At 42.2% G+C, this 14,643-nt stretch overlaps 1 protein-coding gene across 1 annotated transcript; it reads right to left on the bottom strand.

Moving 5' to 3' along the window:
• Positions 1-1,876: 1,876 nt before the first annotated feature.
• On the bottom strand, positions 1,877-13,083 carry LOC131229116 (outer envelope pore protein 24A, chloroplastic). The gene is made up of 3 exons (XM_058224990.1): positions 12,766-13,083; positions 11,841-12,203; positions 1,877-2,127 (listed from the first exon to the last, which is right to left on the bottom strand). Exons 1-3 carry the CDS (start codon positions 12,964-12,966, stop codon positions 2,047-2,049), a joined length of 645 nt encoding a protein of 214 aa, XP_058080973.1. The 5' UTR covers positions 12,967-13,083; the 3' UTR covers positions 1,877-2,046.
• Between the last annotated feature and the right edge of the window lie 1,560 nt (positions 13,084-14,643).

The following is a 14,643-nucleotide window of genomic DNA, read 5'->3' on the forward strand; positions in this document are numbered from 1 at the left end:
GGATGCATTGCAGATTTAGCTCAAGATGCCGTTTTGAGTGTCAAACACCCCTTTAGAGGCCCATTTGGACGCACATCCTCAAAAGGGGATTTCCGGAAATGGATGGTTTTTGCAGAGTCAGCGTTTTTGTGGCCGTTTCCTCTGGCAAGAGAGGAGACGGGGATTTAAAGTGCATCCAAACGCAACAACTTCCAAACAGGCCCCCAAAAGCCTCTTTGGATTGTGCGTTCAAACAGGCCCTTAGAACAGTGGAAATTTGCTTTGGAGGCAATATTCAGTAAAAATCCGGTAAAACCATCTAAGGCTGTGAACTATGTTCTGGGCTTGAGAATAAGCTTGGACCCGGTCCACAAGGTTCGGGCCAAAGCGCAGGTCATCAACAAGTTGGGATTGGACTCACTAATCTGGTCAATGCGGTCTCTTAAGCATGGGCCATCCACACAAGGGCTAAATACATGGTCTTCATGCAGGAGTGGAGGCGTCTATCATAAATCAACGTTATGTCCGTCTCATCACACGTGAGCACGGGTCATCAGGTCAAATATTTTCCTGCCGTCCATTTCTTCTGTAACCAGATAAGCTAGCTAGCCTGATTTCGGCTGATGGAATCTAAATGGGTAGGGTCCTATGGTCCCACCTCACAATCTTGCTTGGTTCTTGTGTATCATCACATGTGTTGGTTGGCAAGTGCACATAGCAGGGCCCCCCAATGCCCGGCACAATCTGTGAGGTCAGGTTTTCGGGGTATGTTAAATACAGAGTGAACAAAGGTCCACTAAAGTTTGGTAAATCAACGAACAGTTCTAGCTAGATATCAAATCAGCTGCTGTCAGTTATCAGCCCAACATTGTAAATTGTTATCTCATAACTGACTGAAAGAAGATTTCTGGGCTGCAACGACATCAAAACAATGGCCTCGAACCGTCACATTTAGCTCATTTTCCCACTGAAAGATATATCAGAAACAACTTCATTTCCCACAGAAAGATGTATCAGAAACAACTTCAAAAAGCTCGTCTCCCGGTGACAGTAGAAATTGAATGGATGAATTTTGACATAAGTACAGCCCTTGATACAAGTACCACCTCATAACTGTTGACATGATTAATCCAGTCTGGACCGCTCACGCACCAAAAATGTTCCCAGATAGAAAAAATAAAATAAAAATCCCAACTCTTCATCTGTTTGCGGCAAAAGACTGGTACAAAAGAGAAGGGGCGGTCTATGTTTAGTAGAAAAGCCAAAGATTTTATCACCTGGATCTCCCAGTCTTGGCTACCTTGGTGCATGGGCCATCCTGGTTCATGCCCACCAAATCAACATTTACAATCACTGATGCGTGGGCCCCACTTGTACAACCTGAAAACCTGTGGCTATCATTCAAAATCTTGGCAGAGTATTGTTTATAATACAACAATTCCTCTTCCATTGTATCAGCAGTGGTAATAAAATTGTTTAATAGGTACAAATAAGAATTTCAAAATATTCAAACCAGTTAAGGTCCGTTTGAACAGGAAATCCCCCCAAATCAGGCTCACGACCTAAATCCCAAATCTTGGGAGACCCCATCACCACCATGTCATATTAGCATGCGTTGAAGCAATGCTTTCCCCACTCAATCACGATGGTGTAATGCTTTAAACGTTATAAAACCATGTATACATGAAAGCACTGATGGACTGCACTTAGCTGCACTGGAGGGGAATGGCCCATCCAAAATCAGGATTTAGGGGATTTCGTGCCCAAACAGACCCTTGATTCATGGAAAAAACCCATATCTATCCTTTGATTTGGCTTATTTTTACAGTCATTGCAATGGCAGAAATACAAATGAGTAGCTGCCATTCATACATGAAAGAAAACTTGCACAAACAAGAACAACCAACAGACCCACCTTTTGGCTAGATTATCAGCTTGCCAACAGCGTAAAAATCATACTCAATGGAAATAAAGAAACAGTTGGAAGCTGAAAACTTCAAATTGTTACAATCAATAGTGAAGAGCTTGATTTTGGCCACATGAATTTCAATATGAAAAGTTTAAAAATCACATCTCAAAGTCCCAAGTACTCTCAGCACTGAGTTTTGGAGCTTTGATTTCCTCTGCCAAATTGAGAGACGCCGAAATCTGAGGAGCAAGAAAGCCAAAAGTTAGAAATATGGTACACTAAAATGGATCCGAAAGCAACATTCATTGGAAACTTGATGCCCGAGTGGAGATTTAAAGATAATGGCAATGCGGACCTCATCAATATTAAAATCTGCCACATGTTTTTCTTTCTATGATCAAGAACTGTTATGAAATGAGAGAGCTAGAACAAGAAAAGAGATGTATGGGAAATGCAGATACAGACCCATAGATCCCGTCTTTTATAGTTATAGTTCCAAGCATACGAAGAGCACCACTGCTGCTTCGGAATCTATCAGTTCTTTATATGCTTTAGATCCTAAAATAGCATATCTAAGACCCAGAACCAAGGAGCACCGAGCTCCTAAAAGGGAATTTCTCCCAGTGAAGTTTTACCCCAAGAAAAAGAACATTCAGGACTGATTTTATCCAAGGAGATGCTAGAAGGGAACAAATGCGAGAGCAGTAACTATTGCATGGGGTGTGGACCATACTTTTTAAACCAGTAATGCGCTACTCCCCTCTGAACTAAAATCAAACCCAACATCCATTCGAAAGTACCTGAGAAGGGGCAAGAGCTATTAATAGGGTCAATCTGAACACGACTGGCGCAACATGAGTTTGGGTTGGGTTGTTAGGGTCCTCAGATTAGTTCAGGGTTGGAAAACTCGAAGCCAATTTGAAATTGGGTTGGGTTCGTTTGAGCAAATCTGGGTTGGGTTAGGTCGGTTGGAAATAATCACATGTATTTGGGTTGGGTCCCGATGGTTTAGGGTTGCGTATAGAGGTTTAGGCTTGGGTTCAGGTGGGGCACCTAAGGTGGGTCCTCTTGAGGTCAGGTCAGGGTAGGGTTGACCTTCAACCTGACCCAACCCGACCCAAGTTGCACCCCTAGCTATTAAAGGATCACTCAATATAGGAGTGATACGATTTTGGGAAGGAAATGGAGCTATGAAAATGACTAGGAAGTCAAGGTGCAGTTTGTCGATGAAAGTTCTTGCATTCAAGGATTCATAATCCAAAGACACTACCCGCTACACTCCCCCTTGTATTTTGCTTCCGGAACTATCAAATGAATGAACCCTTGAGGCCTCCTTTACTCCATTCCATAGAAATTAAATTCAGCCAACCACTGCCATGATTTGCTAAGAATGATAAACATTTGGCTGAATCTAATGTCAAAACTGCCTGATGAAATCCGGATAGTTCGTCTTCAAATAGAGTAAATATATCCAAAAAGGATAAAAGATGCTGCCTTTCCATGTAGCTCAGAGACCTTGAAGATACTCCCCCACTAAATCTGACATAATTTGATATATTGATCCTTATAGTTTGAAGGGAGAAGCAAGTCATTCAGCGACCATCATTACAATCTGCATACCCCACACAATATGCCAGCTTTTCACGAGTGACTCACTCCACATAACCTACTTTTGTCAGAAAAACTCAAGTGTAATAAACAGTCTTTGATCAAGAACAAACCATATCCATTGTAGCTCTATAATCGACCCATCAAAACCTTGTTTCCATCCACATGGAATCAAACAAAAAACCTGCATGGCCACATCAAATAGATGTTTTCTTCTTTTAATGGTAATGTTTTAACTTTTAATTGAATAAGCACAGACGAGAAAACTATGGCAGGAAAAATACAATCAAAGCCAAACGACCAAAGAAGCTAAAGGTGGCCCAATACATGTGATCTAACTTGGCCCTTCTAAAGACCATCTCCAGCGAGTTGCACCAATTGCAGTAACATCTTTTTTTTTTTCTTTTTTGAATATTATTAAAGCTCAAAGGGCAGAAAAAAAGGCAGAACTAAAGGAACGAAACTAAAAGTACAAAAGCCAAGAGGCACCCAACACCCCAGCAGAACAGTAAAAAAGACCAATCTCTCACAAAATACATCACCCTAGTGCAAACCCCATTAGCAGATCTACTTCTATTGTTGAAATAGTGGTCGTTCCTTTGTGTCCGAACAGCCCAAAGGACAGCAACGAAAGAGAGATCCCAACAGCAGTAACACTTTTCATTCCTTTTTGCCCAAATGGCCCATAAACCTGCCAAGAGAGCAAGCTTCCACAGTGTCCTGTTTTACCAGTGCCTCCCCTGTGCCAAGTGAGGAACATGTCCCCGATAGATACAGGCATCATCCACTGATACTAAATCAGGCCCATGAACCAATCCTAGACTTCCTTGGCAAAGGCGCAATCCGAAATAAGATGGCCAATGGATTCAACATCCTGCATACACATGATGCAACCAAGCATCAAGAATGAACATATGCCTTCTCTGAAGGTCATCCGCTGTGAGTACCCTGTTTCTAATGTACCAGCCATGCCAAGGCCACTACCTTAGGGTGGACTCCATAAGACCAAATGAACTTAGTAGGGATCCTCATTGATCACTCCGTTGAAGGATCTGACTGGACACCTCCTGGTCTCTCCCATATCCACGTCCATAGATCCCACTCAGAGAAAGATGGGGACCAGTTCTATAGAAGCGACAACAACCGAATCATATTAATGCAAGGGCATTTTCACACCGGGCTCGAGTGGAGTGGCTTGTGTGAAGCGGGGCACACTTGAGGTGGGGCCCACGAGGGGGTTTGGCTGAGAGCCTGACCAGGGCTATGAGATAACGGGATTGATTCGCCACGCTCTATTAGTTCGAGCTTTTAGAGGAAGTGGTTAGTTGTCCTGCGTCGGCTATGTGAAGCAGGGGCACACTCGGGGTGGGCGGCCATGTGAGGTGGGACCCATGTAAAGTGGGGTCCACGAGGGGAGTTCAGCCGAAGGCCTGACCTAGGCTATGAGATAAAGGGATTGATTCACCACACTCTAACAATTCGAGCTTTTAGAGCAAGTGGTTAGTTGTCCTGTGTCACATGTATTCCAATTCCTCAAGAAGATTCCTATAGCAAGATGGAGTCCAAACCAAGGTGTTTCCAAATAACGAACAATACTGAGATACAGGGGTATTAGGGTTTGAAACTAGTCTCGCCAATTGAGGAAAGACATCATGCAATAGACTGTTGTCACCACACCAAACATCATCCCAGAAGCTTTGTATTAAGAGGATTCTCTAGTCATCCAATCACATTCACCATTTACAAGAAATCACCTTTTTCCACAAACCATTCTCTTCCATACCTAACCTACACAACCATTTTCCTAAAAGTGCTAGATTCATCAATCTCAGCTCTCTTATACCCACTCAGCCATTCCACCTTCTGCCACTGGCTCACACACCACATTCCATTGCATGAGGTGGAATTACATGATCATAGGTAAATGGTTGGTTAAGAAGGGCACAATAAGGTCACCGTGACAGTTGTATGACTGAGAAAGGGGTGCACGCAAGACTGTGAGAAACACATGCTAGAAATACCTCATTTTATTATATTTGCTTATTATCATCACTAGTCAAACTGATTCATTTAGACAACTGCCTAGGCCAACTGAAGCTTTTCTAAGCCTGGATTCAAGTAATGATTAGAAAAGTGACTCTCCCTCCCTCTCTCACACACAACACCTTGGTGGTCACTAAAATGCATGAAAATATGTGAGAAATAGGAGGGAGAAACACATGGTATTCAGGAGAAGCATACAAGCACTAACATATCATGGTCAGCTACATCACAGAGCACATATAATGTATTAGAGATCATGATTTTTTTATTTTTTTATTTTTAGATGAGAGATCATGATTATTAGCCATCGAGATTATTCGGAAAAAAAAAAAAACATGAAACTAAGTCATTTTTAGGTGTCTATCACACAGGCCCTAAATAAATGACCTAACACGAGGCACGTGGGACACTCCAAATGTCCACACCTCTCTACTAGCAAGCAATTAAACCATGTGTCATACTCATCAATGAAAACAATTTCCATGAGAGAATTGCAAAAGCGCAAGTATGTTGATCATCATCATAGTGTTATCCTAACTAATTGGGGTCGGCTACATGAGTCATGTTCTACCATTCCACTCTATTTGGAATATCATATTGTTCGGATTAATGATGAAAGTTATGGCACGCTGGTTGCCAACTTGACACAACCCTCCTCCTTTATCCGTGCTTCAGATTTGCAACGAGAGCACAAAACTCCCACAAGAGCTATCTAATATACTGTTACACAGATTGTTTACAATCAAGTGCTATCTAATAGGCTATTATGCAGGTTGATTACAATCAATGAGTAAGTACGTTGATCCTTTCAGAAAATACCATATCCATACTTCAATCTTTGAGAAATACAGGATCCTCAATTCTCCATGGCCCATGGTAGGAGTCCTATGCTTAAAATGAGCTGGAAAATGGATGGACAACGTGGATAAAACACATACGTCATGGTGGGGCCTACAGGGTACCATCCATTTTCTGTAATGCAATTGATAAAATAATAGCTAGCCTAATCGTCCATTTTTTGTACGTGTGGTTTACCTAACAGTTGCACAACCTATGTTTTGAACAAATGATCCACGTAGTTGGTCCCACCTGATAAACGGCATGCTAGCAAACCTCCATGCCATTGGATTGAGTCGGTATGATTAACCATGCCATTACCAATGGTCTGGATCAACTAACCATGGGCCCAATTGTTTGCACTGGGTGCACATCCAGCGATAACTGTCCCGGTACATCAGACCCTTATAATTCCTCTATCACAGATAGGAACAGTCCACACTAGATTGTAATGATATTTCCTTGCATTTAGAATGCAGAAGTGGCCTTCAAGTTGCAGTTATGCTCCTTCTACGTAATTTGTTTGTATGTTTCTCTCCCTTGCATTATGATAAACATATTTTGGATTGAAAATGAGAATTTGTTTGTATGTATTTTTAAACCAGTAATGTGCTACTCCCCTCTGAACTAAATCAAACCCAACATCCATTCGAAAGTACCTGAGAAGGGGCAAGGGCTATTAATAGGGTCAATCTGAACATGACTGGCGCAACCTGAGTTTGGGTTGGGTTGTTAGGGTCCTCGGATTAGTTCAGGGTTGGAAAGCTCGAAGCCAATCTGAAATTGGGTTGGGTTCGGTTGAGCAAATCTGGGTTGGGTTAGGTCGGTTGGAAATAATCACATGTATTTGGGTTGTGTCCCGATGGTTTAGGGTTGCGCATAGAGGTTTAGGCTTGGGTTCAGGTGGGGCACCTAAGGTGGGTCCTCTTGAGGTCAGGTCAGGGTAGGGTTGACCTTCAACCTGACCCGACCCGACCCAAGTTGCACCCCTAGCTATTAAAGGATCACTAAATATAGAAGTGATACGATTTTGGGAAGGAAATGGAGCTATGAAAATGACTAGGAAGTCAAGGTGCAGTTTGTCAATGAAAGTTCTTGCATTCAAGGATTCATAATCCAAAGACACTACCCACTACACTCCCCCTTGTATTTTGCTTCCGGAACTATCAAATGAATGAACCCTTGAGGCCTCCTTTACTCCATTCCATAGAAATTAAATTCAGCCAACCACTGCCATGATTTGCTAAGAATGATAAACATTTGGCTGCGTCTAATGTCAAAACTGCCTGATGAAATCCGGATAGTTTGTCTTCAAATAGAGTAAATATATCCAAAAAGGATAAAAGATGCTGCCTTTCCACGTAGCTCAGAGACCTTGAAGATACTCCCCCACTAAATCTGACATAATTTGATATATTGATCCTTATAGTTTGAAGGGAGAAGCAAGTCATTCAGCAACCATCATTACAATCTGCATACCCCACACAATCCGCCAGCTTTTCACGAGCAAATCACTCCACATAACCTACTTTTGTCAGAAAAATTCAAGTGTAATAAACAGTCTTTGATCAAGAACAAACCATATCCATTGTAGCTCTATAATCGACCCATCAAAACCATGTTTCCATCCACATGGAATCAAACAAAAAACTGCATGGCCACATCAAATAGATGTTTTCTTCTTTTAATGGTAATGTTTTAACTTTTATTTGACTAAGCACAGACGAGAAAACTATGGCAGGAAAAATACAATCAAAGCCAAACAACCAAAGAAGCTAAAGGCGGCCCAATACATGTGATCTAACTTGGCCCTTCTAAAGACCATCTCCAGCGAGTTGCACCAATTGCAGGAACATCTTTTTTCTTTTTCTTTTTCTTTTCTTTTCTTTTCTTTCTTTTTTATTTTTTTTATTTTTTGAATATTATTAAAGCCCAAAGGGCAGAAAAAAGGCAAAACTAAAAGTACAAAAGCCAAGAGGCACCCAACACCCCAGCAGAACAGTAAAAAAGACCAATCTCTCACAAAATACATCACCCTAGTGCAAACCCCATTAGCAGATCTACTTCTATTGTTGAAATAGTGGTCGTTCCTTTCTGTCCAAACAGCCCAAAGGAAAGCAACAAAAGAGAGATCCCAACAGCAGTAACACTTTTCATTCCTTTTTGCCCAAATGGCCCATAAACCTGCCAAGAGAGCAAGCTTCCACAGTGTCCTGTCTTACCAGTGCCTCCCCTGTGCCAAGTGAGGAACATGTCCCCGATAGATACAGGCATCATCCACTGATACTAAATCAGGCCCATGAACCAATCCTAGACTTCCTTGGCAAAGGCACAATCCGAAATAAGATGGCCAACGGATTCAACATCCTGCATACACATGATGCAAACAAGCATCGAGAATGAACATATGCCTTCTCTGAAGGTCATCCGCTGTGATTACCCTGTTCTAATGTACCAGCCATGCCAAGGCCACTAACTTAGGGTGGACTCCATAAGACCAAATGAACTTAGTAGGGATCCTCATTGATCACTCCGTTGAAGGATCTGACTGGACACCTCCTGGTCTCTCCCACTTCCACGTCCATAGATCCCACTCAGAGAAAGATGGGGACCAGTTCTATAGAAGCGACAACAACCGAATCATATTAATGCAAGGGCATTTTCACACCGGGCTCAAGTGGGGTGGCCTGTGTGAAACGGGGCACACTTGAGGTGGGAAACCCGTGTGAGGTGGGACCCATGTGAAGTGGGGCCCACGAGGGGGTTTGGCTGAGAGCCTGACCCGGGCTATGAGATAAAGGGATTGATTCGCCATGCTCTATTAGTTCGAGCTTTTAGAGCAAGTGGTTAATTGTTCTGCGTCGGCTATGTGAAGCGGGGGCACACTCGGGGTGAGCGGCCATGTGAGATGGGACCCATGTAAAGTGGGGTCCACGAGGGGAGTTCAGCTGAAGGCTTGACCTAGGCTATGAGATAAAGGGATTGATTCACCAAGTCTAACAATTCGAGCTTTTAGAGCAAGTGGTTAGTTGTCCTATGTCACATGTATTCCAATTCCTCAAGAAGATTCCTATATCAAGATGGAGTCCAAACCAAGGTGTTTCCAAATAATGAACAATACTGAGATACAGGGGTATTAGGGTCTAAAACTAATCTAGCCAATTGAGGAAAGACATCATGCAATAGATTGTCGTCACCACACCAAACATCATCCCGGAAGCTTTGTATTAAGAGGATTCTCTAGTCATCCAATCACATTCACCATTTACAAGAAATCACCTTTTTCCACAAACCATTCTCTTCCATACCTAACCTCCACAACCATTTTTCTAAAAGTGCTAGCTTCATCAATCTCAGCTCTCTTATACCCATTCAGCCATTCCACCTTCTGCCACTGGCTCACACACCACATTCCATTGCATGAGGTGGAATTACATGATCATAGGTAAATGGTTGGTTAAGCAAGGCACAATAAGGTCACCGTGATAGCTGTACGACTGAGAAAGGGTTGCACGCAGGACTGTGAGAAACACATGCTAGAAATATCTCATTTTATTATATTTGCTTATTATCATCACTAGTCAAACTGATTCATTTAGACAACTGCCTAGGCCAACTGAAGCTTTTCTAAGCCTGGATTCAAGTAACGATTAGAAAAGTGACTCTCCCTCCCTCTCTCTCACACAACACCTTGGTAGTCACTAAAATGCATGAAAATATGTGAGTAATAGGAAGGAGAAACACATGGTATTTAGGAGAAGCATACAAGCACTAACATATCATGGTCAGCTACATCACAGAGCACATACCCCCCGCCCCCCCAAAAAAAAAAAAAAGAAAACTCCAATAACAATCAACTAACGTGAAACTAAGTCATTTTTAGGTGTCTATCAAACAGGCCCTAAATAATTGACCTAACACGAGGCACATGGGACACTCCAAATGTCCACACCTCTCTACTAGCAAGCAATTAAACCATGTGTCATACATCATCAATGAAAACAATTTCCATGAGAGAATTGCAAAAGCGCAAGTGTGTTGATCATCATCATCGTGTTATCCTAACTAATTGGGGTTGGCTACATGAGTCATGTTCTACCATTCCACTCTATTTGGAATATCATATTGTTCGGATTAATGATGAAAGTTATGGCACGCTGGTTGCCAACTTGACACAACCCTCCTCCTTTATCCGTGCTTCAGATCTGCAATGAGAGCACAAAACTCCCATGGGAGCTATCTAATATACTGTTACACAGATTGTTTACAATCAAGCGCTATCTAATAGTCTATTATGCAGGTTGATTACAATCAATGAGTAAGTACGTTGATCCTTGCAGAAAATACCATATCAATACTTCAATCCTTGAGAAATACGTGATCCTCAATTCTCCATGGCCCATGGTAGGAGTCTTATGCTTAAAATGAGTTGGAAAATGGATGGACAATGTGGATAAAACACATACATCATGGTGGGGCCTACAGGGTACCATCCATTTTCTGTAATGCAATTGATAAAATAATAGCTAGCCTAATCATCCATTTTCTGTACGTGTGGTTTACCTAACAGTTGGACAACCTATGTTTTGAACAAATGACCCACGTAGTTGGTCCCACCTGATAAACGGCATGCTAGCAAACCTCCATGCCATTGGATTGAGTCGGTATGATTAACCATGCCATTACCAATGGTCTGGATCAACTAACCATAGGCCCAATTGTATGCACTGGGTGCACATCCAGCGATAACTGTCCCAGTACATCAGACCCTTATAATTCCTCTATCACAGATAGGAACAGTCCATACTAAATTGTAATGATATTTCCTTGCATTTAGAATGCGAAAGTGGCCTTCAAGTTGCAGTTATGCTCCTTCTATGTAATTTGTTTGTATGTTTCTCTCCCTTGCATTATGATAAACATATTTTGGATTGAAAATGAGAATTTGTTATTCCCTTAAGTTACTGTTCCACGTTGAAAATGAGAATTTGTTATTCCCTTAAGTTACTGTTCCACGTTATATGTATTTTCAATATGTGGGCCCATTTTTATGTCCCACCTGATGATTAGTTTAACTTAAGAATTAGCTCAACTATTCATATTCTGTGCCAAGCTTTCTTATGTGTCAATCAGATTTTGGAATTATTCCCTACTTCAAGCTTTGCTTAGTGTGAATATGTAACTTCTTAGTAGTAACTAACTTATAAGTTAACGCAAACACAAAAACCAACGAGTAAGTTACAACTTACATCCAAACAGGATTACTTGTTACTTTCAACTGCAAGTAACTTATGTTACTTACAACTTATAAAACTTATAGGCATCCAAACGCGCCCTTAGAGTTTTGCACCAGAACCAATTTGAAACTTAACGGAATAAAGGACTCCACCAATGAAACAGAATCTTGGCCATTCATTCTCAAATCTAAATCAAACAAAGAATGGAAAGCACCCAAAATCCTTACCTTGAAGGATCCAGACACCTTTGAATTCCGGGCCCACTCCAGGCCTACCAGCTTGTTTGACGTCTGGTATGATGCCCGAAGGACGTCGTCCCCATAGACCCTCTGTGACACAGCAAAGTCCCACGAGTTCTTTGAGAAGTCATAGCATGGCTCGAATGTCCTCCACCCCTCACCGTGCACGTAGGTGTACTTCACCTTGAGATTCCCGGACCCAAAAATGTAATTTGTCGACACCTTATTTGCCGGGTCCATGACGAGGGTCCCATCGAGCGTCGTCCGATTCTCGCCACGCACATGCGAGTATGTCAGATTCAACGGCTTGTCTGAGACCCGAATGGTGTTCATGAATTGAAATCGAACATCCTACATACATTTTTTCATAAACAAACAAATACATAAATTACCATCACCATTTCCTGGAAAAACTATAGGATCACTGCAAGCCATCCTGTAATAGGGAGGCCTGTGGTTTGGCAATCCACACCCTTGAGCTGATGCGCCCAGAAAATTGGGTATGCCCCAACAAATTCCAGGATCGAATATACTAACCATCCAATCCGCGGCCTACAAACAGACGGTGAACAAAGATCGGAAGGCCGGGATAGGAGGGCCCGCCATCCTGTGCAAGGGAGGCCCCTGGTTTGGCAATCCACACCATTGAGCTGATGGGCCGAGCAGATTGGGGATGCCCTAAAAAACTTCCAGGTTCGAATTATCCCGCGACCTACAAACAGACGGTTTTCGCTGAAAAGTGGCCAAAGATTGGAAGGCCGGGATAGGTGGGCCCAATCAGATAAACGGTCTGGATCATCTGTACAGGACGGGGGCATTAGGAGACCATCTCATGTCCTGATGCATCAGGACCCTACAACATCCTCGACCTTCCTTTCGGGAGGTGAGTGGCAGGGATGGTAATTTCGGAGACCTTTTTGGGGACATTGTAGTCGATGAAGAAGGAGCCGGGCTTGTCGATGGAGAGAGAGAGGCCGTTGAGAGAAGGGCCGTTGACGAGCGTCGCGTCCGTCATGGACGCGCGCAGCTTCACATCTCCGGCGTTGATGGAGAGAGTCGCGGACGCGCTGCTCTTGTCAGTCGCGCATCTGCCCTTCACGGATGCCTTCATCATCGCGCGAGGACCGACGGATGAGGCTTCGTGGAGCGGGTGCGTAGGTTAAGCCTCCTACCAGCTGGCTTCTTTTTTATCGGTGAAAGAGGGGTCGGGATTTCGGAGATGTCAAAAGGACGACTGCCTTTTCCTATTATGCGCGCCTAACGTAATGCGCATCCCAGAAGAGGAACATGAATCCATGCACCAACTTTTTACACCCAAGTTTGCGGGACCCATCATCTTCTATATGTTAAATCCAATCCGTCCGTACGTCTCTATCCACAATTTTATGTTCTGATAAAAAAAATCATCTATACCCACATCTCAGATGGTCCACACCATATGATAAAATGAGGATGGATGACAACCTTATGTTTGTGTATGGAGTCACCATGGTGTGTATCTCTCATCAAAGCCGTTAATCAGACGTAAATACCTCTTAATTTGTTCTGACCATCCACCCATTTTGGGTTCGATGATCTTAGTCGTCCCATCAACAGCAGCTAGGCAGCTGTTCAAATCAGGTATTGGATGTGTCCGTTGGATTGACGTTTGGCCTTAGAAGATACAGAACCCGAGTTCGATTTGCAGAAGAGTCATGATCCGTTGGATTGACACTTGGCCTCAAAGATACAACCGTTGCCATTGAGTTGGGGATTGGGCCACACCGCCACACGTGGTTCGATTTTAACTTGTCTTACACGTGTGCTAGTACACATGCTGCCAGAATATATTCTACTTGGCTGGATTAAATCTGTTAAGATGGGCATAATTACTCCGTTGCTTGATAAAATAAATAAATAGATAATTTATGAAAGAGAGGGCTAAGCTTATGAATAAATTTCTTTTACATTGAAAATAAAAGGTTTTTATCATAACGGTTATAGTTTGATAAGATTTGTTGTAAAAATAATGTAAGAAAATAAAATAAAATAATTTAAACTAGCATTGATATATAAAAGTAAGATAAAGTAGAAAAATTATTGATAACAGCGTTGGACATAAGACAACCGTGTGCTAAGGGGTCGTTTGGAGGGATTGGAGGGGGTTTCAAATCCCCTTAATTGTTTGGCGTAGAGTAATCGGGGGTTTCAAATCCTGGGGATTTCAAATCCCGGCGATCAAGGGTGAGAGCTTGGATTACACTTAAAATTATTTCAATAGTTACATGTGTAACATGTGTGTTATTGTACACTATCATTCTATTGGGCACATGGCCGACTAATGATGATCTACACCGTCCAAACATTGTCCATGTAAATCAACATCGCCCAAACATTGTCCAGCATTATCCAAACATTGTTCATATTAATTAACAATTAAAAATTATTGGTTAGTCACTCAGACATGATCTTGTGCTTGTGTTTCACCTGGGACTTGAAATTTCATCATTTTCGGGCAAAGCATATATTTCAGCAGGCTTATCACAACCATAGTGTCAAAAATTATATATCTTACTAACTAGGAATATTAAAATTGATTTAATAATTACATTTAAACCCCTATAAATATACTATGCATAGTTATTTTTAAATTAAAGTTGATTTACACTCCAGGGTGCCAAATACACCAGGAGGATTGCCAATCCAGGGGATTTCCAATCCTGAGGGTTCCGAATCTAGGGGTTCCAAATCCACGCTCCCAAACAGGCCCTAAAATGATTTTCAAATCTAAACAATCGTCGGTTGAGAAATT

This window comes from Magnolia sinica, chromosome 16 (assembly GCF_029962835.1).
Source record: "Magnolia sinica isolate HGM2019 chromosome 16, MsV1, whole genome shotgun sequence".
Classification (NCBI taxonomy): Eukaryota; Viridiplantae; Streptophyta; class Magnoliopsida; order Magnoliales; family Magnoliaceae; genus Magnolia; species Magnolia sinica.